Source organism: Opisthocomus hoazin, chromosome 8 (genome assembly GCF_030867145.1).
Source record: "Opisthocomus hoazin isolate bOpiHoa1 chromosome 8, bOpiHoa1.hap1, whole genome shotgun sequence".
In the NCBI taxonomy this organism is placed as follows: Eukaryota; Metazoa; Chordata; class Aves; order Opisthocomiformes; family Opisthocomidae; genus Opisthocomus; species Opisthocomus hoazin.
In genome coordinates, this window is record NC_134421.1 from 39,607,685 (window position 1) to 39,634,719 (window position 27,035).

Sequence of the window (27,035 nt, forward strand, 5' to 3'; positions counted from 1 at the left end):
ACCTGTGAGCACCTTCCATGTTAGCAGATAAACCTTTTACCAGGAGATTCTGGTAGTATGATGCTTACAAATATCTGAAGGGTGGGTGTCAGGAGGATGGGGCCAAACTCTTTTCAGTAGTGCCCAGCGACAGGACAAGGTGCAATGGGCACAACCTGAAGCACAGGAAGTTCCGTCTGAACATGAGGAAGAACTTCTTCCCTCTGAGGGTGACGGAGCACTGGAACGGGCTGCCCAGGGAGGTTGTGGAGTCTCCTTCTCTGGAGATATTCAAGACCCGCCGGGACAAGGTCCTCTGCAGCCTGCTGTAGGTGACTCTGCTTCGGCAGGAGGGTTGGACTAGATGACCCACAGAGGTCCCTTCCAACCCCTACCATTCTGTGATTCTGTGATTCTGTGATTTTGTGATTCTGTGATTCTACGATTCTGTGATATAAACATGCAGAGACAGTGAGTAAATGTTAATAAAATTGCAAGACTGTTTTATTGTGCATCCAGTCATAAAATGACTTTCACAATTAATGACTGAGTTTGCATCACTTGGACAGATTTTGCAGGAAATGGATAATTTTTGCTTTAATTTTTCTTTGCATTGTTTCTGATTAAGTCCAGGAAGGTCATTAATTCAGCTTAGCCAATTACATTTGAAGGAATTGCATCTTTCGTCCCTGAACCAGAGTAATTACACCGCTGCAGCACTGGGTGTGGTCACCCCTGCTAATAAAAGCCTGGAAAATGCAGTCACAAAATCCTTGTTGACCATACAATACGTAGGAAACCAGGAATTTATACTCACAGCTCTTTTTAAATAGGAAGGAGTTGTAAAGAAGAATGTATTCACCAGTATAATGTAGAAACACATACTGACTTCTGCTTTGCTTTTGCTGGTGAGTTCTTAAAAAAAACCAGGAAACCCAAATCTACAAGTCCTCCCCTTGCATCAGGGCCGCAGAACAAAACTAGGCTCAGAGTTAATCGTCAGAATGATTTAAGGCAAAAGCCAAAAGCTGCAGAAAACACATCTGACCACTTCACTTTTGTTTTTCTGCACCACTTAAGTGTTTATTTTCTTCAACTACTCTCTTCCCCCATGTTCATTTGGGATACATTGGGAAGTGCATAAAAGCCAAAATGACTGAAATGAGCACAAGCACAGAAAGAAAAGGCAGCTACAAGAATACAAATCAGTCAAAGTCAACACACCAGAAGGCAAAGAATTCAAAGAGCATATTGGAAATTATGACATGGATTCAGCTGACAAAGTGATCTATCATTTGGGGCCTTTCACCATTGCAGCTGAGAGTCCTTCACTGAATGAATTACAAGTATTTGGGTACAGTATCTGTTATCATTTCTATGGGAAAGGAGATCTTCTGAAAATGGGCCTAGTTAGCTCACAGCTAATATTTTCAGTGGAATAAAAATAGCCGATGTGGGGGAAGGGATCATGAAGAGTGGCAAAAAGCAGGGACTCGTGGGTGTAAGCCTGAAAGACTGGTGGAGAAGCTGCTCTCTCTGCTGCAGCAGCCTCCTTCCAGGGTGAACATATGCTGTGCAGCCCCCAGAGAAGCAAACAGTTTGTGGGAGGTGGTTTTTAAGTCAGATTAAAAGAAGGTTTAGAAAACCTTCCCTGTCAGCATTATGGTGCACAACCTCCCCATTGGTCTATGGCCCAAAAGGCTCCTCAGTGAATCACAACCCAGGGTTAAGAGAAGCTGCAGGCTCTGGCTGAGGCTTTAGCAGGTTGGGTTAGAAGAAAGAGCGGTCTCCAGATGTTCTGTCTTTAAATAGCAGCGTGGATGTTCTTGAGTTTACTCAGGATTCGACTTTCTCATCTTCTTTGCTGAGCCTTGCCTTTCCTCTACCAGAGCTCTGTGTAGCCAGGTCAGTGTTGCCTTGGGTTCAACTAAATTTCCTGCCATTTCATCTCTGATACACTATGGACGTACCCTTTGCCAGCTATGATTTCTTATTTATTCCTAAGATGGCTTCTTCGAGAAAGTAGAACTTTTGGAGATTCATCAGTGTCTAGTAAGAGAAATCTAGTTTCACTTTATCTTCTCTAGGCTTCAGGGACTTTAAGCTTTTAGTTTGCCTTGAAAGCTTTGGAGATTTTGTGGTAAGAAATACAGAGAGAATTGTTTCACAAACGTAACTGGGCTGCAGAAGTGACTGTCCAGATCATGGGGCAAAACTGAACAGAATAAGCTCTCACACAGGATCTTTGTGAACTATCACTTTTTACCTGAACTCCAGAGGGAGAACAGAAGTAGATACTTGGAAATAAAACTTAGTACTATACTGCTTGTTGACCTCAGTTTAAGGAAATACTATTTCTTAACTGTACTTGATAAAGGCTCCATTTAAGGCCTTTAAAATGACTAAGGCTTTCAGAACAGACCCATACATCTCTGTCAAGTACAGATGTCTCATTGCATAAGGCAAAGCTGGTGGCAGAACTTGGATCTATTTTCTGACTTGCTTTATGCTGTGAAAAACTTGCTCTGCCTGATGATGAATCGGTACACATCTATGTCTGAGGTGGTCGTCTAGACTTCCTTTATAGGCAGCAATGGGGTGTTCTATGATATTATTAATCTCACCCTGAAGCTGACATCTGAAATGGGCCAGATGAGTCAACACCTAGAAGTGTCTTCTTCAGATGAAGGGAATGTAGCATGACAAGTTCAGATGGAAGCACTTATATTGCAGATATCTCAAGTGATGTAAACTATCTGGTAGAAGACTGAGAAGCTTTCTCCAGAAAGATTCAATCCTTAGTTTATTTCTAATTTCTTTAGTTCTATTGGACAATGTTTCCTGGACCATCTGTTTGAGACCATTGGTTGTCACAGCAAGAAGATCTTCATTCTCTAGAGTGTTCAAACTGCAGATATCTTCAATTACTTTCTGCAAGAAGCATGATACAGTGTATCTTGAACAATACCTTGTTGAATTGTTAATGGTGGTCCATATTAACAAAACTCAATTCACATTATCAGCTGTTCTGTGACAAGAGAAGAACTGAAGAAAAATTTGATGCTTTCTTCCATAGGAGGACAGAGCCACAATCCAGTTTGAGTGCAGGCAGAGAGATTGTGTTATGCCACAAGAGCTGTGTCCTGGGATGAGGGATGAATGTGCTGTAGCAGGTCATGCTGATGGTGAAGTAGTATGGTTACAGTCCTGCTGAACTTTCCCTTCTCTCCATCTAATAAATCCATGCCACCTTTACATTCATCAGTGGGAAGTCACTCTGAATGAGAGCTCATATCAAAATACAGTGTGCTATTGATCAAGTGCAATGGCAGAAATATTCCTTCCTTTGGGGAAGGAATAACATCTGTTGTCCACTTGTCTTTATACGTCACCTGTTCACTCCGTACTCATACAAATGAAGCGCCAGTCCACCTGTTTCAAGTTTCAAGATGTGCTGCTGTGGTATTCTGGTACTCATCACCCCACTGCATGCAGTGATTATAATCTGATACTAAACGTTATAATCTTACAAAAAAATACTAACTTTCCCTCCAGGTGATTAATCCGCTCTGTGTCATTTTCCAAGGCACATACTTACACTCTTTTCTCACATGCAGCATCTACGTGACTCAGAAGTCGAAGCAGGTAGAAAGCTGGCACAAATAATGGATAATTGTAGAGACACTTAGCTGTCAGACAGAAGATCTAAGATGCAAAACTCTGGACATTCAGTTGATACTGTGATGCGGTTTTCTTGATATTTTTAGAAACAAGTGTACAGCGTGTAGAATGTATAATAGAAGATGAAACAAAGCTCTGCCTTTCTGAAGAAAATAGAAGCCACGTGGAATGTTAAATAAATTGTTCCTGCTTCCTTTTTTTTTTTCTTCTGCAAAGAAAAAAAGAGCTTTTTTCCTGCTCTCCTAAAAATGAAAGATTGATGAAAATGATGCATGACATGCACATCAGGAAAATGCACCCTGACACTTTTGCACAGAATATGCATTGCACGTTGACTGATTTTTGCTATAAAACTGACAGTTTTGGTGCAAGCTGTTCCTGCCGTGACTGTAGGGAATAGACAGCAAAAGGGAAAAGTATAATTTACACTACGCACACTTGAAATGAACCTGACAGGCTACAAGGTGGCTCGGTTGTTCCATGTAAAGGTACCATAAGGTATCTAAAACTAGTTCCTTTGCCCTTTATAGAACAACATCCCTAAACATTGTACTTGTAATGTGGTAAACTGATTACTGGAAAATCACAGGTCTCTCTACAGATTTTCACACATATTTTAAAAGTATCAGTGTAGACCAGTGAATTGAAGTCTTTGTGAGATTCCATCTCTTGCCCCAAACATTCGTAGTGCAAGACCAAATTTCCTTTAAAAATTTACATGAAACAAGACTGCTTATTTACAAAAAGATTAACAAAGGTGACCATGCTGTGTCTGCATAGTTCTGAAGACTTTTTTTACAAGAAATTAAAATAGTAGCAATCCTTGTAGCAAATTAAACATTTGACTGCACAGAATGTATATCTATTAATTTTAAATGAGACTACATCCAAAAAAATCTTTCTTGTTGTATAAAGGTTATCATTAAAGCCGTAATATATTCAAATTCAGTACAAAATGTCATTTTACTAATAAATTCCTTATGCTTTGAAATTTCAAAGAAGGGGAAAGATCTTTAAAAAGCAATGATTAAATATGCAAATGCAATCCTTGCAACCTTTTTTTTTTTGGAGAAATGTACCTTTTAGAAACCTATGTGCAGAGAAATCTTACTTTTTTCTCATCTTATTTTTCTTCTCCGCCTCTTCTATTTTTAATGATGGATTGCTGTACAGTAGGCTGAACACCACGCAGCTTCAGTCTTCTCTATTTAGATTAATCTAGGGAGAACATTAGATTTCTAATCTTGGGCAGTCTCACTTCCATTCTTCCATTGCTTGAGGTCTTACCTCCTGTCACCTCAAGCTAAATCCTTCTCGTTTATTCGCATGAACCATCAACTTTCATGAGACTGCCAGAATAAATAAGACCAGCAGGATATGGCCCCACATTTATTTCAGTAACAACTTTCTTCAGTGTAAATGCTTCGCAGAATGACACTAGGGCTATGCTCTTTACACCCACTAGTTTCTAGGAGAATGACTTGATTTTTGTTTTCTTATAGTGTGAGCTATTTAGTAAAGTTGTAAGAAATGGGTAAGTTAGTCATATATCCTCCAAACCCAACTCAAATTTGAGGTATTTTTGTTTTGCTTGGCATTATGGTCTGTTGCTATTCTGCTCAGTACCTCACAAGGCTCTATTTTCTTGACTTTCATATGCCTAGTCTAGGTTTGGCTTCTTTCTAGAGCTATCTCAATGGGCCATGTTTGGAAAGACACAATTGATAGAGCAAGTCTGTTGGAGTACTGGGAGATCAATTTTAACGTTCCCCCAGGTGAATGAATATGATCCTGAAGCAGAAGCAGAAGCAGAAGCAGAAGAAGAAGAAGAAGAAGAAGAAGAAGAAGAAGAAGAAGAAGAAGAAGAAGAAGAAGAAGAAGAAGAAGAAGAAGAAGAAGAAGAAGAAGAAGAAGAAGAAGAAGAAGAAGAAGAAGAAGAAGAATCGTTCATATTGAGAGAAACTGCTGCACACCGGCTAGTGTCAGAGACCCATAAAACAGCTGGAGCTCAGCTGTATCCTTTGGTACTCATCCCACCTGAGTGCAGGAAAAGAGTCCTGGTGTTACACAGAAGAAAGCTGGGATTAGAGCCATAAAATAATTTAAATGCTCCTGTGATAATTTAAATGTCCCTGTGACAGCTTGTGATCCTCAAGACTACACCTTTTGGGGTCTTTTTATTGGAAATTAACATTTCTCTGGACCCTGAACTATATGTGTACTCTGCTAACCCAGAGGTCCTCCTGCACCTAGGTGGCCCAGCAGGCTACTGTGGTCAAGACATGCAACTGTGACAACTAGCATTGAAAGAAGCGATGCGGCTGGCATGACATCTGGCCAGCTTTCACATTCCACCTTTAAAGATGGCACCTCTAAACAGCAAAGGCAGCTACTGTCTGAGGCACGAGGGAAACGGGACAGAAAGGTATTCTGGGCCAAGCAATAGCAGAGTGTCCTGGCATCCCCTCTGGTTGGTTTGTTTAATCCTAGCACAACGGTTCTCTGGTTTCTTTAAACAGACCATATGGGGTCTGCCGCCGCCTTCTTGCTGAAAGGGACACAGGGCATAACCAGTGTCCCCACGTCCTGTCTCCCTCCCCTTCTCACTTTACTGGAGCTGTTATGCTAATTCTCCCCGCACTGGTGCTACCTCTCTGTACCTCCCTCACAATCAGCAGCGGAGCAACTGGACCCGGGCTGTGAGGCAGTGACATAGCAGAGGAGGGAGGAGGTGGGGGAGACAGTGCAGCTGGTCCAGAGTGTGCCAGGAGAGACTTACATTGAGCAAAATGCATCCCTGGCTTTTGCCTTTTCTTTACGCATCTGGTCAATATGCAGTGCTGCATCGTGTTAAATAGGCAGTAGAGCTAGAAAAGCTGCTGCTGCCTTATCCCCTTTTTAACATTCCATGTCAGGGTGTCTCGCTGCTAGTGGAGACCCTCTGCCAAGGAAGCTGCTGCTAGCTTTGTACAAGCAACAGCAGTGGGAATGCAAATTCTCTCCCAGTCTATCCCTCTCCCACAGGAGATGATACAATTTGGGGGCAGCTGAAACTTTAGATCTGCCATCTGCTTCTGCAGAGCTGTAAGAAAGAGACAACTGCTGGTCAAAATCACAGATGACAGATCAGTACAAGACAGAAATGTGCTGAGCAATCCAAAAGAAGACAAGTTTCTCTCCTAAAACCAGAATGCAATAATGATTCTGGAGAAAGAAAGGCTGTGTCATAAGCTGTTCAAAAATGATATTCTGAATGTTCTGAAGTATGGGATAATTATGAGTTGGAGAGCTAGAAGTTTATTCCCCACTTTTCTGAGCTCAGCCATTATAGTATTTTCATCTTGGCTACCTCCTCCAAGAGAACTAGTGATCCTTCATGCTTGCCTACCTCCCCCATAGCATGTCACCCAGAGAGCAGAGTTATCGTGTCTCATAGGCGAGTATCCAAAAGCATCTTCAATGTGCTGCTGATTTGTTGTAGAGCAATCTATCATGAATGCAGGCCAGGAGGAGACAGGAAGAAGCAGGAGTGGAGGGGAGAGAAAGGAGTGATTGTTATTGTCATGGAAACATTTCCCCGCTGTATTGTTGGCCAGCCCTTACAGATGTGCCTTACCAAACAGCAGGGCAGACCTACAGAATCCATCAGCAGTGGCACATGTGACCGGGTGTGTGGTGGACAGGGTATTTGCTGTTTGGCTGCCATTGCACAGCTACTTGTACATAGCAATCAATAAACTACTTGAGCCCGGTACTCCAAGACACTTGCAGTAACCTGGATACTCCGCTGCTGCTGAAGACAAATGTAGGATATCTGCAGACAGCAAAATCTGCTATGGGGCTGTTCTGCATTCTAATGGTTGATTCCAAGTAATGTATTTTCTGACCTTGAGCTCTGCACTTATTTTTGAAGAAGCTTGAGAATCAGTTTCAAATTATTGGAGGGATAGTTGTAATCTCAATTTTCTTCCAACTGCATTGCTTTCAATTCCCATCTGTCCTTTCAGACACCTCCTGTATTAAATGGTCACAGAGGATGAATAACAGTGGTGTGAATTCTTCAAAATTGCATTACTTGTTAGTCTGCTCCTTATTAATGTTCTGTGTTGTTTTATTCATGGTAACGTTGTGAACAGTAAGATGAGATGGCATCCACATGGTCTCTACATACAGCTGAAAAATGACACAAGTGCATTATTAACATCCAAGGATGGGAAAACCAATAAAAAGCAGGAAAAAAACAGAGAAAGCATGTTTTCAAAATTAGGTCAGAAATTACATGAAGGCTACATGTTTGGATGAGCTCTTTCTTAGTTGCCAAGGTTTTAAAGACCCATTTGTGTAATTCATTGAATTGTCAGAAGTTCACATGCTTCTCTTGTAACACCTACTGTATGCTAATATGTCTTTTTCTAATGGATTTTATTCAGTTGTTTAATAAGCACAAAAATGAACACTGCAAAATTTGTATTACCTTTACGGGGTCCAGATACAGTTTATTATAGAGACCTTTGAGATCAAGGGAAGAAAGGTTTTCCTCCTACTATACATTTGCTTTGTAGATTGCACTGTTCCAGCATTTTCATTCTTAGGATGATATGGTCCATGTTGCTTATCTGAAGTATCTTAACAGTATGGTATACATTCCCTAGATAAGGAGCATATAGTAGGTGATTAAACCATTTTCTACAACATTGCATCTGTAACAAAACATTTTTAAGTGTATGACCCATGAAACCAGATTCTGTATCACTTTTCTGGCTGTTTGAGGAGACTTTCAGGTTATGAAATCTGCTTCACCTCATGGTTCTTGGTGGCAATGATGAAAGGATATGTGCAATTTTGATACAAGAATTGTGAGTCTGCAGGTCCGCTCTGTGTGCGGATTCCCCTTTCCTTTTCCACAGAGCACACAGGCATCGAGCCAGCTCCAGTTCTCTCTCCCTCCACTTAGCACGGTATTGCCACCAAGCTCAATGCTCAAAAACCATGCCTCAGACTCCAAAATTCTTGACATTTCTTACATTGGGATCTTTTAAAAATTCATTTCAGTTATCTCATTTCCTTTCTAGCTTCAGAGTGTTTAGGTGCACCTGAGTCACAGCTTCAAGCTTTTATCTATGAACAGGAGTGAGTAACACTTCTCTTTTTTCTTTCTTTTTAATGAAAGCTGATAGTCTCATGCAATTGCTTGCTGCTAGCTGTGGCCTTCAGAAAAAAAGCAAACATCCCAAGAGTCAAAGTAAAATACGTGTGCTGCCGAGAAAGCCGTCAAAACTTCTCTGCTTTTTAGGCCTTTTAGGGGGAAACTTCATAATCATGAAGGGCAAGAAAAGGTGTTAGTAAGTCATGCAGGGCTTTATGGTGGGAATAAGAGGTACAGGAACAGAAGCTTTCTGATGAACAGAAGGCACAGAGTAGAAAATATGTTTCTGTCAGAGCCATCTGTTGTGGATCTCCCCAGGCTCAGCTGTGGATACGGGTGGAGATCTCTGTAAGATGATGGAAGAATTATCTGTTGGTAGGAGTTTTTAAAGTGTATATATAGACTGGAAAGTTATGCTAGCAGTAATTGTAAAGTCCTGGTATTCTTGGATTAGAAGATCTGCATGTTATGCTATAAGGTCATTATATCAGCCAGAAATGATCATGCTTTAAACTCAAATTCTTACAGAGTCACAAAGGAACTGGCTGTCAAAAATCATCTTTGATCAGGTAATTATAAATCTGTTAAAACAGGTCTGTAGCTAAGGTTTTGGATTCAGAATGGCAATTTTTTGTGTATGTGAAATAAGATTCAGTGGAGTAAGGAGCTCAAGAATTTTAATGTGAAGGAGGCTTGGAGTTAATTTAAGTCAGAAGGATGTATTATTTAAGAGTTTTCCTGTGTATTGCAAGCACAAGGGGGAAAATGTTCGGAAAGGAAACTTGACCTCCCTGGCAAAAATAAGCACCCAAAGAAAATGTGTAAGAGTGAGAAGAAACCTGCCTCTAATGGAAAAGGAACGGACAGTTAGGAGAGCTAGGTCTCAAAGTTCAGAAAATGCAGAGATAAACTGAAAACATTCAAAAGCCTTGCTGAGCTGCACTTCATGAAGAAAATTAAAATAAATAGCAGGAGATACTATATCCTCTGAAATAAAAAAAGAACAAGAAGGCAAGAAATGCAGAAACTGCAAGCTGACAGATAGTAATGAAAGGTTAATCCAGGTATGGCCAAACAGTGAATGAATCCCGTTCCTGGGATCTGCGAAGGGGATAGTGCTGGGGTGTGAACGAGGATGACAGGGTGATGGATGTCACCCTTTCCCGAGGCAGAAGCAAATCGGAGGGCACATTCACACAGCCTGTTGCTGTGGCTGTGACCTGGCCGGGTGGGAGCCAGGTCCGGAGCAGGCACTGCCGAGCTGCGTCAGCGCGGCGCTGGCAGCGAGCTACCGCAGCCCGCTGCTGAGGCATGTGGCTGTGCAATAGCAGCCCATAGCTTGCATGCAGCCTTTCCACCCAGCACTGATTGGCAGCTCGGGGGCCTCACCCAGTTCTGAGCCATCTTTAGCAAAATCCTGAACTGAAACAAGGCTGGCTTCATCGCCCACTCAGAAATGTGGGAAATGGTTCCAGCCTGGGCAGCCAGCGAGTGACACTTCCCCACTCCCAAACTGTGAGTTAGGCAGATGGCCTTAAGCAAACAGAAGTTTTATTGTAGGGTTTAAACATATTGAGAGGGGAAACCTGAGCAATCTGCCATGAACAGGGCAAACACTTCAAATAATTTACTGGCAATAATCCTGACCACAGCATCTCCTCCACTGCCAAGTGTTGGGTGAGGTGAGAAGTGCTCACTGGCTGCCAGGCTGGCACATAAAATTGGGTAGTGAGGGACCCGGAGAGCTGATGCTTCCCTGCTCCATAGAAAGTAAGGCAGCTGCATATATATTAGAAAATCCACAATTCCTGAGCTGTCAGAGCTGTGTATGTAAAAGGCAACCCAGCCGACTCCCTCGTCCAGCTGAGAAGCTGATGGATGTGGGAGCTGGTCCCTTTGAACTGCTCTTCTTGGGAGAAGAGACCAACACCCACCTCACTGCAACCTCCTTTCAGGTAGCTGTAGACAGCAATAAGGTCCTCCCTCGGCCTCCTCTCCTCCAGACTAAACAACTCCAGTTCCCTCAACTGCTCCTCATAAGACTTGTGCTCTAGACCCCTCACCAGCCTTGTTGCCCTTCTCTGGACACGCTCCAGCACCTCGTCGTCTTTCTTGTAGTGAGGGGCCCAAAACTGAACACAGTATTCCAGGTGTGGCCTCACCCGGGCCGAGTACAGGGGCACGATCACCTCCCTACTCCTGCTGGCCACACTATTCCTGATACAAGCCAGGATGCCATTGGCCTTCTTGGCCACCTGGGCACACTGCTGGCTTGTGTGCAGCTGCCTATTGACCAACACTCCAAGGTCCTTTTCTGCTGGGCAGATTTCCAGCCCCTCCTCCCCCAGTCTGTAGAGTTGCATGGGGTTGTTGTGACCCAAGTGCAGGACCTGGCATTCAGGCTTGTTGAACCTCATATGATTGACTTTGGCCCATCAACGCAGTCTGTCCAGATCCCTCTGCAGAGCCTTCCTACCCTCAAGCAGATCAACACTCCCGGCCAACTTGGTGTCATCTGCAAACTTACTGAAGAAGCACTCGATCCCCTCATGCAGATCATTGATAAAGATATTAAACAAGACTGGCCCCAAAACTGAGCCCTGGGGAACACCACTCATGACCAGCCACCAACTGGATTTAACTCCATTCACCACCACTCTCTGGACTCAGCCATCCAGCCACTTTTTTGCCCAGCGAAGTGTACACCCATCCAAACTTTGAGCAGCTAGTTTCTCCAGGAGGATGCTGTGGCATCCACTAGGCACGTCACCTGGTCATAGAAGGAGATCAGGTTGGTCAAACAGGACCTGCCTTTCACAAACCCATGCTAGCTGGGCCTGATCCCCTTGTTGTCCTTCACATGCCTAGTGAGCGCACTCTGGATGAATCGTTCCATAATCTTGCCCGACACCAAGGTCAGGCTGACAGGCCTGTAGTTCCTGGGATTCTCCTTCCAGCTATTCTTGTATATAGATGTTACACTGGCTATCCTCCAGTGATCTGGGACCTCCCCTGTTAGCCAGGACTGTTGATAAATGATGGAGATGAGCATATCTGTTGTCATTGCTCAGCAGCCCTGCCCTCCCTGCTCTCCAAGTCCATCCTCAGGCTGCAGTTTTACCCCACTTCTGACATGGCCTCGCCTTCAGCCTTGCCTTTCCCAAGAAATCCTTGCCCCCGTGTCTCAGCATGTATTTGTTTTGGAAAAGCTGCAAGGTCAGGCAGGATCTATATGGTGTCCTTGGCCAATTCTGGGAGATTTTTCTGAATGCTCTTACGCTTCATCAAGAGTCTGTCAGGGTCTTTGAAAGAAATGCTCCCAGTACTACTGAACATGCATATCTGTTAAAGATTTTAAAAATTTAGTGGAAAAAAGCCCCAAACCAATCGTAGGACTGGGTGATGTCCCAAATATTACTTCCTTCTATCCTGACACTTCGCCTGCTCCCCAGGAGATGCTGTCAGAGTGCTTGTCTTCTTCTGGCACCTCTCCTCCTGCCGCCTCCAGGGAGAAACATGCTGCTTCACGGCATGAGCGAAAGGAAAAAAAAAGGAGTGGAGGAACGAGATATAATCATAGCTCAGTTGGATTTTGTCCTATATGAACCCCAGAAAAGATTTTAGGGAATGAAAAAGACTGAAAAAGCAAGTAAAAAGTGGACCGAATCTATCTAGATTTAAGGAAAATGTTGAGACAAGGCGTGCCTCACAGGAACTAATATTTGAGCAAGAGATGATAGAGGATTAATTCTGACATTGTTGAACAGAGGAGGTTGCTGGATTACAGGAGAAGAGAGAAATAGTTATGTTCCTTGTGAGGACAGCCTTGGGCCTAGTCTGGTTTCGTGTTGTCCTTTGTGACCTTGGTGCAAGAACTAGACGCACATTTACAAAATCTGCAGATGACACAAAGCTGGTACGTACAGCTAATACAGACCAGAGGAAGACTTGATTATTATGCAGGAAAAATTAGATGACCTTGTGGAACAGCAGAATAGAAACAGCATGAAATTTAATAATCCAAAGTGCAAAATCATGCCCTTGAAGACTAATCACCAGAACTTTTGCTGGAGGAAAGGGGTTCGTGAACCGGAGGAAAAAGAGATGAACAAACTGATAGACCATACAATGGCCATGAGCCTGTCTGTGCTACATGGCTGTAAAAAGAGCTAATGATGCTCCAAAATGTACCTGGCAAGAATTTGCAGCAGACCTGGGAAGGAATTAGTAAAAGATATTGGGCTCAGAAGACCATATGTGTTTCTGCTCACCTGTGTTCAAAAGATACCTTACACTGTAACAAACGCAGAAAAAGGCAGGTGTGTACAGGTAGGAAAGGTCAGATGGTGTAGCAGTGATTACCATTTCTGTGTCGTGTGCCCTTTATTCTCCTCCCTCCCTCCAAGCTTCCATGCAAGATTTGCTGCTCTGTGTTTATGTTGTCCTTACGGAGTTATTCCCATCCACTAAGTGATATGCCAGTCACCTGAACAGGTGAAGAATTCCCCTTTCCACTGATGTGCAACTTCATTATGGGGGAAGGGGAAATGTTTACCTTCCTTTCATCCACTAGAGGTTGGCTACAGTAGGGTAGTAAGGCAAGCATGTAGAGTCTTCTTGTAGTCCTGGGAAATTAGCCCGTGCCTGTCAGCAGTATCCTCTTCACCTGCTTGGGGCTGGACTGACCCACAGGGCTGAGCAGGAGTGACGGAGATGCCAGCAGTGTCCACGCTGTGGGGCTGGGTCCGGCAGTGACAGCTCGGTCCCCAGGTCCTGGTCCATCCACATGCTGCTCTCTCTCGCATCCCTGTTGCCGAGGTGTCTTTTTGCTGGACTTTGCTGAGCTACTCCACATTTACGTCAGTGCAAGTAAAACGAGGCTTGAGGTCAGCGTAAGGTTTTCAGTGTTCCTCTGGCATTTTCCTCCTCTTCCTTCTGCCCTGCACGTTTTCTGGACCCATTTAGGGTGAGAAGGAGTCGAGGAAATACTTCAGTGGATTGGCCAACAGGAGCTTAGAGCAAACCCCCTCCCATCAGCACTGTAATCTTGTGAAAAATATCTTGCAATAAGGACAGGCTGTTCATTTTCCTCTGTGCACAGTTTGGCTCGCCCCATGTAAGCAGAGGCTATCTTTAGCACGTCGTCGGTCTTTTTTATGAAGAGATATAAAAGCTCCCGCAGCAGGAGTCCTCTGGCTCTGAGACGGGGTGAAGGAATGAGGCTCTGACAGACTGCTTCACTGGCCCCACCGTTCAGAGCCATCTGCTTGCCAGGGTTTCTCAGCTCTGAAGAGAGAGGCAGACACTGCCCTTCTCAGCGGTGGCATGTCACCGCGTGCATTGAGCAGTAGTCAGAGATTATGAAGGGTTCAGATAAAGTGAAACCCAAACAATTTAAATACACGAACAGAAGATATTTTGTACAGTCCACTATTTTAAAATAAACCCTCTAGTTGTAAACAAGCAACAAAATGTAGTAGATGCAAATGCAAATCAGCAAGGTTCCCCCGTAATTCATTCAGACCCAATTAATGAGTATAAGCAGTTTAAGCAGTTTCTTTTATGGCCGTATCTCTGTAGTTGCTTATGCTGAACATCATTTCCTTTCCTGTTGCTAGCTTCACAAGTCCCAAGAGTTATTTACAGACACCTTCCTTTTATCTAATTTAACAGCTTTGTGTTGTCAGCAGGTTTGCCATCTCACTGTACTCCCTTTCTTCCTGGTCATTAATAAATAGATGGGGCCAGAGAAAGAGTGGAATTAATCCTAGCAGTGATCCTCTGGTACAGTCCCTGCGGCATCACACTCCTACCACCTTTCCATCCCAATCATCTGCCATTCATCCTCGTCCTTTCCTCTCCCCTTAACCTGTAACAAAGACCTTATCTCCTACCCCAGGGTTACTGCATTTCCTTCAAAGCCTCATGTGAACGATATTATCAAATGTATCTGTAAATGCGTATCCCATGATTCTCTTTTAGTCAATATTTTGCTAACTCTTTATAACATTTGAACAGGTTAGGAAAGCACAATTTATCCTCATTGATAAGTATATCAATTTGTCTCTGCTGATCTGTGCTGACTTGCAATATATTCATCCTGATTTTTTCTCTCTCTCTCCTGCATATCACCTGTAGGTGTTTTATAACTATTTTAAATGATTTTCTCAACTATTTTCCTCAATAATGAATTAAGATTCTCTAGATTTCAGTTCTGAGGGTCAGTCTTAAAAGCTATTTTAAAGATTGCTACAGTGTTGGCCATTTTCCAGTTATCCAGCAGAGTGGCTGTTTTAATGATGAATTACATATCTTTAGTGATAAATTATGGTAGGCTGGACTTGTGCTTCATTCTTACGATTTCCTCAGAATCTCCAATTGATTCCATTTGGTACCATAAATTAGCAGAACATGTATTTCTGGATCTGTTTTACCGCTGATATTTTTAATACCTTTTATCCAGCAGGGTTTTCACATCATTACATGTAACTTCAGAGTAAAGATTTACCCCTAGTCTTTCTTTTCTGACACCCATATAAATCACTTACCTTCACTGCAATCTTTTCTCACCCTGTGCTTTCTTCCTTTACACTTAGCAGTCGAATAAGCCTACGTACAATAGTCAGTTTTCCATATGTGTTTTACTTGCATCACTTCTTATTTGTCATCGTGTGTTTGACTGTTTTTGTGTACTTTCTAAGCTTTGTCTTACTGTATGAGTTGTATATTGCCTGCCAAATCTTCCATTTTATTAGCATTGCTTTAACTGGGTATCCATTCCTGAAAGATGCTTTGGAGATCAGAATCAATCCTTGAGTTTTACCGTTTAATTATCCTATGCCTTCCCTTGTTTCTTTGTTCTGAACTGTGGAGATTCACTAAAGCACAGGTTATAAATAGCTTCCATTCGAAAGTCATGAATCATGTTTTTTTTTTAAAATAACTATTTCTCTGGAAGAAAAGGTAGTGTTTTAAATACTTATATTTTATTTTTAAAATGCTGATATTTTGCATATAGCTTCAATTATTTGTGATTCCATTCACCCATACTTGTAGTTCCATCAGCTTCAAGGGAAATATTCACATAAATATGGATATTCTAATTATTCACATCTTAATTATTGTACTTGGGACCATACTCTCTGAACCAAGCCTTGTTGTTACTAAGCTAATGAACTCCATTACACATAGTATTTCTTCATGCTTACTCATTTTGATCCACAGGTGTGTGGTGTATTTACAGCACTGGATTTGTTTTTCTAGGATCTAGAATTCTCCTACACACCCTGAGTTCCCCTCAGTGGTTTAGGTGGCACACTTTAACTCCTACTTTCATCCTCCTCTAAAAACACTGATCATCATTGAATGTCTTTTTCTAGTCCCTTCTCGTAAAAGTTACTTATTCACAGTCGCTTCATTTCTTCCCAACTTGGTAGTGGTTTCTCAACCATCAGTAACCCTCCCTTCCTGTATCTCTGTACCTTTCTGTTACTTACACACCTGTGAGTTAGCATGCCTGGCTCCTTCCCACCCAAGAAGAAACCACTGATGCTATATTAAATGTTTAATTCATATCTCAAGTTTACACTGTTGTTAGAATTCAAAAACAAGAATGTAAGGAATTCCCAGCTTCTAAAATTGTTTTTCTGTCAGTGGTTAGGTACTGCAGCTATTGACTGCCATCTGCCCACATTAGCGGTCTGACTCCCCTAGCCAAGCAGGTGTGTTAAAATACAGGATCTCCAGCTTTACACGTGCTTGAACAAGTAAGAGTAAAACTGCAAGTGATGTTCCTGAGAAATGTCTAGTGCTTAGACTTTTGAAAAACAGACCACTTAGATGAGGACTAATCAAGCACTTTATGGTGAAATAATTTTCTGCTAGAAATAACTCAAGAGTTGGGTGCTCACTAGCAATGGAGATAAGCCAGGATGAAGCACATGTGGTAATCAGACCAAGCAAGTACTTGAACCTGGCCCTCCTAGCCCTACATGCATTTTTGCTATTAAAGGGACAAGGAGTGGGATTTAAAATAAATGTTAGAATTTGTATATAGATGATAATTATTAAGAAAATACGGGCCCAAATCTTTCTCTTCCTTTTGTTTGTTCAAGAAAGGGAATAGTGGAATTTATTTAGTATCATGCTCAGTAATGATTTAGCTATATTAATTAATGGAGAATTTTAATTTCATGGCTTAAAAAGCAACGCTAAAATGATGCAAATTTTAAAAAGCATGATGTGCATTCACATTCTGGAATTGCTGATCAAATTGGTTACCAGACTGTTGGTTCTGGCTGCTTGGAATTGGGGTTTATTTAATTACATCTGTAGGACTAACCCAATCAAGCATGGTCCGAGGTGAAGCGTGCTTTTCTTCCTCCTGATGACGCAAGTCCGGAGGCCTCCCTTCAGCTGCAGGAAGATTTGGTGAGACAGGCGCTGGGCGCGTTTATTCTGTGCAGTGAAGGGGGGTTCAGAAATCCCCAGATGCTGCCATGCTAGAGCACAGCGCTCTTCAAACTTCCTCCTTGGGTCCGGAAGCCACCTGCCACATCCCAGCACCGCAGCACCTAAGCTATCAAGTCTTTATGGATCTCTCAGCAGAAAAGGCTAACACGGCTTGGGCTGTTGCGCCGAAGTGTACAGGCTCCTCAACACACAGGTTATTGCCTTTCTTCTACATTTTTCTCTCTAGGCAATATAAATCCAAGGTCCTTTAAGAATTGGAGTTTGATGATGTGTGAGTGCTACTACTTAAAGGCCTTCTTAATTATTTGATAGACCGATAGAATCATTGAAGCTATTCGGTTTGTCCAATAAATATGCCTTTGGGTATGAAAACTGTACAGATCAAGTTTTAAAAGCCTATTATTTGTCAGACAGTGTAAGAGATTCTGTGGTACTTTCTCTCCTGATACTGCAGAAGCAATTAGACTATACAAGGAACTGTTAAAATTGTACCTTTGAGGTCACAAGCATGTTTGAAACTGTTTTTTAACTCTCTCTACGATGCAAAAGCCACAATCTGGCTTTGCTCAACTGAAAACTAAATGGATGTATGATAGGTATTAATATTCTGTTCCACTGCAGTCCCACTCATGACATACCAGACAGACTGGACTTCTTTGAAATGATCTGTGCTGGAATTTGTTGATATGGCAGCTTGTGCCCATGAGAAGGAAAGCAGTGCCCAATACCAGAAGTGTCTGCCGTTCTTTGTGAGTGCATGGGGTCTGGGGATGGGGTCTGGATCTGGTCCCTGATCCAAAGTTGCCTGGAATCTCTCCACTGACTCTGACCACCACAGCAAGCTGTAAACGTCATCCCCTAACGTCTGTGTCAAACCTGTAAGAACAGCATGTTCTCTAAAATGGCAGCTGCTTGTAATGAAAATAAAGCCTGGAGAACTCATCACCCCACTTGAGGTCATTAACAAATTCTGCTGTCAAGTATGGATTTGTTCTGATTTGATTCTCAGCTAGTCGATTTTGTTTTCCCTTTGTTTTCTGTAGTAGAGAGTTTTCTAGTGTCAGAAATCCTGTCTCCACTTTGGTACTTGCAGATGGAAATACCATATTATTGGTGGCTGTGGAAGAAGGAAAAAATGGCACCCACTTGCTTTCAGGGACTTGTATTGTAGCCAACATCTGGCTCCAGTGAGGACCGCATAGATTTTTTTCTTTATTACAAAAGTAAAACTGACCAATTTAAAGTCTTTCCATGACAGCTTTGTTATCATAAGTATTTGTGATGGATATGCTCATCCATTTTTTAATATGAGGTAAGATTTCAGGTGGCAAAATGATCAAAACACAGAGCACACTTAGGTCAAGGTACTTTCTTGCCTAATTGTGATTGTGGTCTGGACTGACAAAACTGAGATAATTAAATCCTGATCATGAACTATCCTCTTCTTACTTCATATGGTTCCATGCACCAAATGCAATGCCAGCACTCCTAGCTGACATTTTCTGTGAAAAGACATTTTTAGATATCATGATGTGTGAAGGCTGCCAGCAGGGCAGTCTATCACTTCTACCTTATATCAAAGGGATGTGCACCCTCTTGGAGGAAGAAAATAAAGCCAGTATAAAGAACAAGACTCTAGCAAGGAAGGTTAATGTGGGCATCTCACTGCTTCAAAGATTTGAGGTTCAAATTTGGGGAAGGGAAAGCACAGCCTGCACTTCCAGCCTTTCTTCCTTGCCCTTGAATCAAACAAGAATCTTTGGGAAAACTTCTGAAAAATACCTTCATCTCTACCTTCCATGAATGTAATTGCCTCCATTTCTCTTTCTGCGCCCAGAAGAATGTGGCCATAACAACCACCTTGTAACTTCCACCACTCCTGGTGCTGCTTCTCCACTGCTGACTGCACCCGGTTGCTTGCCAAAGCTGCAACCACAGGCACAAGACGTGAAGTGTCCTCAAGTGAAGATGGTATAAAAACCCAGGAAGGCGAGAAACTTTAAGAGATGTAAAGTGTGTTCCTTAAATAGCTACAGACTTTGTTTCACAGCTCTATTTTCTGATGGTAAGTAACTTTTGCAATTACAAGTGGGGCAATATCAAATATGTATGAAACATTTATACCTGTAACTAAAATGGGTGATGTCTCTTCAGCTGATGCATGCTTGAGAGGAACGCCTTTGATGCCAAGGCATTTTAACTGGGCCGGTACCGTCATGGTCGGGTGTGTAGCTTAGTCATTTTGACAGTCTCTGCTGAGTCTCAGCCAAGCTGCTGTCATCAAATCCCAAGTTCTTCGAGGCTTTCATGGTCAGAAAGGCAGAGTGCAATTCAGAGACGGGAAGCCTGCAGCGCGCAGGACACTGGTACAGATACCAGCTCTCACCTCGGGGAGGCTGCGAGACCGACAAACCGCAAAGAGACGACGAGCAAAGGAGCGGGCGTGCACTCATGTGTGTGTCTGAGAAAGGAGGAAAGAGAGAGAGCACCTGTGTGAGGGAAACCTGCTGAAGGGCAGAAAGCACGGGGGGAATCTGGAAGACTATGCAAGGGAGGAGCTGTGAGGAGGCTAATGCAGCAGCAAATCACCTGCTCTGTAGAGGCAAATAGACATCTGTATGTGTTGGAGGGAGAGGGTGCCGCAGGAGGAGTTCCTGGATCTGGTCAGGAGACCGGCGAGAAAAAACTATTTAATAAACACCTGAGGTTTATTCAAGAACAGTATCTGAGGTTTGCTCCTTGCTGTTGAAGCCATGATTTAGAAAACAAGTGAAAATGAGTTTGGTGGTCTCACCTTAGTCCCACATGGCGTTTTACACATCACACAACAACCACACAGTCTTTACACGTGACCGGTTTTGTAGAAGCAAAATCTGGATCATAACGATATAACGGTGCAGACAGAAGTCCACATTGAAGGGTATCAACAGAAAATGCCGCAGCATTATTTGCCTGCATTTTGCCTGTCAGTAACTAACAAAAGCCCTCATCCCCAGCAGTATCAAATTTACTCAAATTAAAAAGCTGCTTCTCTGTAACAACAGACTATTGTCCTTGTTCCACTTCAAAAAGTATTAATTATGGAACATCATGTTTTACAAATATTATTCTGTACAAATGTTACATTAAAGCACTATAATGTTGAGTAAACAACTATGTGTGTTTTGCAATATAAGGAAGACTCTTTTCTATACTCTTAGAAAAGAAGTTGCGTCAGTGTTTTATAAGTAGGTCAGTGACAATTCCTTACGTATTTCTTAAATTCACATGGACTCTCCAGGTTCCGGCATAGGAATACATGGGTAAAACTACTGTGAATGAAATATTCATGTTTTTCTTTAAAAATAAATAGACCCACATAAGCTGCAGTGAGAGAGGTGATGCTTTCCCAGTGTAGGATTGTCATCTGTGTGCTTCAAGAGCTTTACTTAGTTCAGTTTATTAGCATATAATTAATATGGGTGTAATTAATATGAGAATCCCTTTGCAATGAAATTGTTCATGAATTTGGGGCTTGTAACACATCCCTTAGCTCTTCATTTGGCATGAAAATTGTTGTGAATATTAGGCGTTATTCAGAAGACCCGCTTATTTTTTAGGATCTAGTAGGTGTTTTGGTGAGGGAGGGTGTGTCAAAGTAATGATACCGCTTTCAACCAAAAACCTCATTGGAACTGAAACACTGATGACCAGAAGACTGTTCATAAGTCAGCTGTGTCACAGAGCATCAAAGCTGTGTTACACAGTGTGCTCCTGCTAGTGCGACTGAAGCACGGCAGGCTCACCTGCCTGCCAGGCAGGGACGTCATCGCCAGAGCCATTCCCCCTCCCAGGGGACTGGGTGGCCGAGTCCAAGGTCAGCTGTTCAGAAAGCCTTTTCGCTTGGACAAACTGCACGTGTGGTACTGCTGTCACATCCATTGCTCTGGAATTACAGGGCGTCATTTCATCTGAGAGGTTTCGTAAAGAGAAGGCTGTTTCACTGCAGATGCGGCAATGCCTGTGACCGGGTGGTATTCGGAAGAAAGCCACGGGACAACTCCTGATGGCAGCGCAGAAGATGGGTATTGTCTCATACAGATGTTTCCTTGGGCAATCCTACTTCTAATGTTTGTAGCGATCACAACCATCTTAGTAGGGATCAGAACTATCTTAGCTCACCAGAGAAAAAGATACCTCTGAGACATCTAGACTCTGGAGAGCATTGAAACTTGCTGAGTGCCTTAAAGGTCAATATCTGGAATGGGTTGCTTTAGACAGAGACTTTACTTAATACAGAAAGCACTGGAATACTGTGCTTTCACCAATACATGGCTCTTATATGCTGCACCTCATTCTTAGGTCTGTCAACCTTTACCGTGTGTCGAGTTGTTTTGGTTTGGCCTGGATAAATGCCAGGTGCCCACCAAAGCCTCTCTATCACTCCCGCTCCTCAGAGGGACAGGGGAGAGAAAATACGATGAAAAGCTCAAAGGTTGAGATAAGGACAGGCAGAGATCACTCACCAATTACTATCACGAACAAAACAGGCTGAACTTGAGGAGAAAAGGGAGTTTAATTCATCACCAGTCAAATCAGAGAAGGATAGTGAGAAATAAAACCAGATCTTATAACACCTTCTCCCCACCCCTCCCTTCTTCCTGGGCTCAACTTCAGTCCTGATTTTCTCTACCTCCTCCCCCCAGGCAGCACAGGGGGATGGGGAATGGGGGTTATGGTCAGTTCTTCACACGTTGGCTCTGCCACTCCTTCCTCCTCAGGGGGAGGACTCCTCACACTCTGCCCCTGCTCTAGCATGAGGGCCCTCTCACAGGAGACAGTTCTCCACAAACTTCTCCAACGTGAGTCCTTCCCACAGGCTGCAGTTCTGCACGAACCGCCCCAGCGTGGGTGCCTTCCATGGAGTGCAGTCCTTCAGGAACAGGCTGCCCCAGCGTGGGTCCCCCCCGGGGTCACAAACCCTGCCAGCAAACCTGCTGCAGTGTGGGCTCCTCTCTCCATGGGTCTGCAGTTCCTGGCAGGAGCCTGTTCCAGCACAGGCTCCCCACTGGGTCACAGCTTCCTTCAGGCATCCACCTGCCCTGATGGGGTCCCTTCCACGGGCTGCAGGTGGGTATCTGCTCCACCATGGACCTCCATGGGCTGCAGGAAGACAAACCTGCCTCAACCATGGTCTTCAGCACGAGCTGCAAGGGAAGAGTCTCTGCTCTGATGTCTGGAGCACCTCCTCCCCCTCCTTCTTCACTGACCTTGGTGTCTGCAGAGTTACTTCTTTCACACCGTCTCACTCCTTTCTTTTCACTACCATTTCACCGCAGTTTCTTCTCCCCCTTCTTAAATATCTTATCCCAGAGGAGCTACCACCATCGCTGATTGGCTTGGCCTTGGTCAGTAGCGGGTCCGTTGTAGAGCTGGCTGGCACTGGCTCTATCAGACATGGGGGAAGCTTCTCGCAGCTTCTCACAGAAGCCACCCCTATAGGCCCCCTGCTACCAATACCTTGCCACGCAGACCCATAACAGGAGTAGAATGTGGTGAGCCTCAGTGTGGTATGTGTGCAGATCTCCTAGCTAAAAGATGTGGTTTCCACCAAAGGCAAGAGCATTTCAGCCAACTGAAGGCATAAAAACCATTTTATTTTAGGTATTTCCAGATTTGAGCAAGGACATGCCCAGAAAGACTGCAAAACTCTATGTTTCTAAAGCGATCAGAAAGTGATTCCATGGGTAGAAATACATATCAGGTGTAGCCAACTATTTGAAAGATTTAATCATCAATATAGTATTCCTTGTATTGATAGAAATTCTCATTTTGCTGTTCACTTACTTCTTGGTTAGCTGAAATATGTCACTATTGACACCTCACATAGCAAAAACACAGCTCTGTGTAATGCGCACAGTGTCTGCCCTGGGCTCCACATGGACAAGAGAGAAGACATAAAGCAGATTGGATGGTGCTTTGAGTGATTTTTCACGTGTGTGACATGAAGATGAGTGGCCACTCCCCAGAGATCCACTGAGAGAGAGAAATGGGTTATCAAAGGGGCGGACTCCACCTGATTTACACACTCACTCCACTGTGGCAGCCCCAGCTAATGGAAATCGTCAGCGGCTGCTGGCAGACGCCGAGAACTCCAGGCGGATGTTTGCCTCTCGCGGTTTGTTTGCTCGCGCGCCTGGCTCAACTGGTGGTGGGGCTCATTACGCGCCATTATTGCCCTGGATTTTGAACCTATTTCTTCTCAAATTAATTGCTTCTGGTTCAGTTATCTATAACCAATGCGACTGAAACAGCATGAAAACAGTCACCGACATGTGGCTGTTGTCCATTAACTCCCCCAAGGAAACGTGCCGCCCGTTAGACTGCTCTGGCAGCCAGCGGACCTCAAGGGATCGGAGGCACAGTTCCACATCACCGACAGGCTGAGGATGAAGCTTCGGTGCGGAAGAGGTTCTCGGCTAATTAGGACGAGAGTGGGGTATCTCTGTCTCCTCTGCCTGTGCAGGGTACATTGCTTAGCATCTCAGTGGGCAAATCTGGCCCAGAAAGCAGATTTACCTTTGACTGCTATGGTTGTCTTTGGGAAAAAAAAAACCAAAAAACTAACTTTCTTCCTTTTAGCCTTTGGAATTGTTGTTGGGAAAGGTTTGTACAGGTTACCTGTAAAGACTTTATTATTTGTAAAGATCACAGAGGATGAATTTGGGGGAGGTCAATAAACAATACTGCAATCACCGGCTGGGGGTCTTGCTGATATGTGTGTGAATTTAGAAAAAAATAAATGTAAACCCCCAATCCTTTATTCCACAGACTTTGACAAACGGGAACCAGGCATTTCTGCCCTGCATTCTGTGAGTCTGTGAAAGGGAAGGGAAGAATAGGGCTGTTCGTAGCCCCCTTTCTGGGCACACCAAGTAAGGCACAAAGTGTCACTTGCTGGGGGGGAGGAAGGTTTGTTGGGGAACCGCGGGCCGGACCGCTGGGTTGTCGTAAAGCCGCCCCGCACGCCCGGGCGAGCGGGGACCGGAGGGACGGAGCCCCGCGCCGCCGGCTGCGCCCCCGCATCCCCCCGCCTCCGCCAGCTGCTGGGGACGTCCTGGCTGCTTCTTCCCCCCCCGTTACTTCCATCCGCGCTCCGCAGACCGGGCTGAGGGTTCGCCAGAGCCCGGACGGCGTCACTCCGCGATGGTAATCCGAGCGCTGACCCCAACGCGGGCGGACGAGGGGGTCCCTGTCCCCCCCGCGCCCGGCAGCCCCCGGCCGGCGGGGCGGTGCCTGCCCCCGGCCCTGCCCGGCCCAGCCCGGCCCGCGGAGGCGGTGGGCGGCTCCTGCGGCCGCGGCATAAACGGGCGGCCCCTCCCGCCGGCCCCGCTGGACAGCGGGGGGAGACGGGCGCTCCCGCGGGAGCCGGGCGGAGGTCTCCGGCGGCCGCTCTCCATCCGAGGGGCCGCGCCCGGCGGCGGGGCGGGGAGCTGCGGGACACGGGCGCGCTGCCTCCGCCTGCCGCGGCCTCCGCTCCCTCCCTCCTCGCTCGCTCGGCTCGGCGGAGGCGGTCGGGCTCCGGCGGGCTCCCCGTATTGTCCGCCCGGTGGCGGAGGGCTGCTCCCGCCCGCCCCCTGGCCTCGCCTTTGTGTGCTCGGGCCGGCGGCGGGGCGGCGCGGCGCCCGGCGTGATGCGCGCTGCGGGGCGGCGGGGGGTCCGCTCCTCCCGGTGAGGGGCGGGGAGGGACCCAGCCTCTGCCCCCGGAGGTTTTTCACCCGCGGCAGCCGGAGGAGGGGGGCTATGGAGTGAGCGCATCGGTGTGTGCCATGGAGCCGGGCGTCCCCTTCAGCACGCTCTGCCTTCTGCTCTGCCTGGGGCCAGGTAGGCGGGTGGGCGCCCGGGAGCGGGGCCGGGGAGCGCGGCGGCGGCGATGCCCCGCTCCCCGGGCGGGTGCGGTGTGTCCCTGTGTGTGTGTATTGGGGGGGGGGGGGGAGAATGCTCGGAAAGTTGCCGTGCCCGGGGGGGGGGGTGACGACACTTTCTGGGTCAGTTGCAGGCTTCGGCGTGGACCCCTCGCTGCAGATCGACGTGCTGTCCGAGCTCCCGCTGGCGGGCTCCGCCGAGGGCGTGCGGCAGGTACCGGGGCTGCACAACGGGAGCAAAGCCTTCCTCTTCCCAGGTACGGCCGGCCCCGCCCGCACAGCCCCGCTCAGCGCCCGCCCGGCCCCCGCTCCCGGACCACCCGGGGGCCCTTCCCTCCCCTCCCTGCCCGCTTCTCTTCCACCCTTCTTCTCCCCCCACCCCCGGTTTTTTCCTCCTCACCTCCCCCCCCCCCCCCCCCCCCTTTTTGACTGGTAGACGCTTAATTAAAGTGCAGCAAGGATGGGGATGGCAGATGGCTGATTTTGTGAGTCGTGGGGCGCAGTGATGAATAATAGCACCACCCACTCTCCTGCTCTGCTTGGGAAACGCTGAACACCCCCCGGTTCCAGCCAAGGAGACGCTCACGGAAAGTTTTGTGTGAATCGGGCAAAACGCCGGAATGAAGTGTCCCGGAGGAGAGGGGCGGGTGGCTGGAAATCCAAAGGCCCTTTTTCACCCAGGGAAAGCGGCCCTTGTGAGCCTCTGTGTCGTACCCCTCGTGAGATGCAAGGAATGAGTTTTAGGCACCTTTAGTGCTTGTGATTGGGTTTTGTTCGTATCGGGAATAGAAATAAAACAGTAGTCTTGTTCTGTCTTTCAAAAAGTGCATTTAGGAGGTTTATTAAAAAATAATTAAACTTCCTTATTTTGTAATTCGTGAAGGGCTGTAAAATAACTCTCAATGGCTAGTTGAATTTATTGGCATAGGTTGCATTGCCTGCACTTGCTCATTTTCAGGGTGTTTTTGAATTACACTTTAATAACATACTAATAGCTTAAATGAAGCTGAAGTCAAGAACATTTTCTGGAAAAATCCTCTATCTTAATTTAAAAAAAAAAAAAAAGCCTAAAAATGGCCTGTAGGAACAAGTCTATTCTCTGAAAGACGATGAAATGCTCCTTAGAAACATGACTAAACAAGAGTGAGGAATATGGCTTAAAATCTAGGGGAGCAGGAGCAAATCTCCGCATCAGCCTGTAGTTTTAAAATCGGGGGACTTAGCTGCTGCTTGCTTGTGTCACGCCAGGAGTTTCCGCTTGGATCCAAAAGCATTGCTAGCGCAACAGGCGAGAGGCTGCGAACCCCGCACGGAGCAGTTATAATTCAAGGGAGATAAGATCTGGAAAGGGAATTTCTTTTTCATGTTTGCATTAATGAGATAATTTATCAGAAGCTAATAGTTGCCAAAGGCTTGCTTTTTTTTTTTTTTTGAGGTGGTCTCGCTAGCGGTTGTTCTTCCCCGGTACAGCCGGCGTGTGTCACTGTGGACATTAGTGTGGAGACGCGTGGGCTTGTGCGTTCAGAAGCGCTGACCCACGCCGGCGTTGGACATCTGCGGTGGGCTTCAGCTGCCGAACAGGGCCCTCCGTGAAGGGGCTGGCTGCTCGGGATGGCAGCACGTTTGTGTGGCTGTGGGGTTCGTGTCCTAAAATAGCTGTAGTTTTTAAGGTACAGTTTGGGGTTGAGGCCCCGTTGTACTAGAATGAGTTGGGGTGAGGGGGAAGTCAAAACTCGCTTTGACTTCAGTGATAACAGGATTAGAGGTTTGTAAGAATAACACTTTGCATTATGTATTTTCCCAGTGTCGGGACAAAAAAATTACTGGGTTACTAAAGAATTTTTTTCAAGTTG

The 27,035-nt window shown here is 45.2% G+C and overlaps 1 protein-coding gene across 3 annotated transcripts in view; it reads left to right on the forward strand.

The window, feature by feature from the left end:
* The first annotated feature begins 24,647 nt into the window (after positions 1 to 24,647).
* NELL2 (neural EGFL like 2) overlaps positions 24,648 to 27,035 on the forward strand; it is a 155,021-nt gene continuing 152,633 nt past the window's right edge. For 2 of the 3 annotated variants that reach the window (XM_075428504.1, XM_075428506.1), the window contains exons 1-2: positions 24,648 to 25,141; positions 25,311 to 25,439. In XM_075428504.1, coding sequence (XP_075284619.1) covers positions 25,087 to 25,141; positions 25,311 to 25,439 — 184 coding nt within the window. In that variant the 5' untranslated portion in view covers positions 24,648 to 25,086. The remainder of the gene's footprint in view (positions 25,142 to 25,310; positions 25,440 to 27,035) is intronic. The other variant, XM_075428505.1, reaches the window with a different exon arrangement.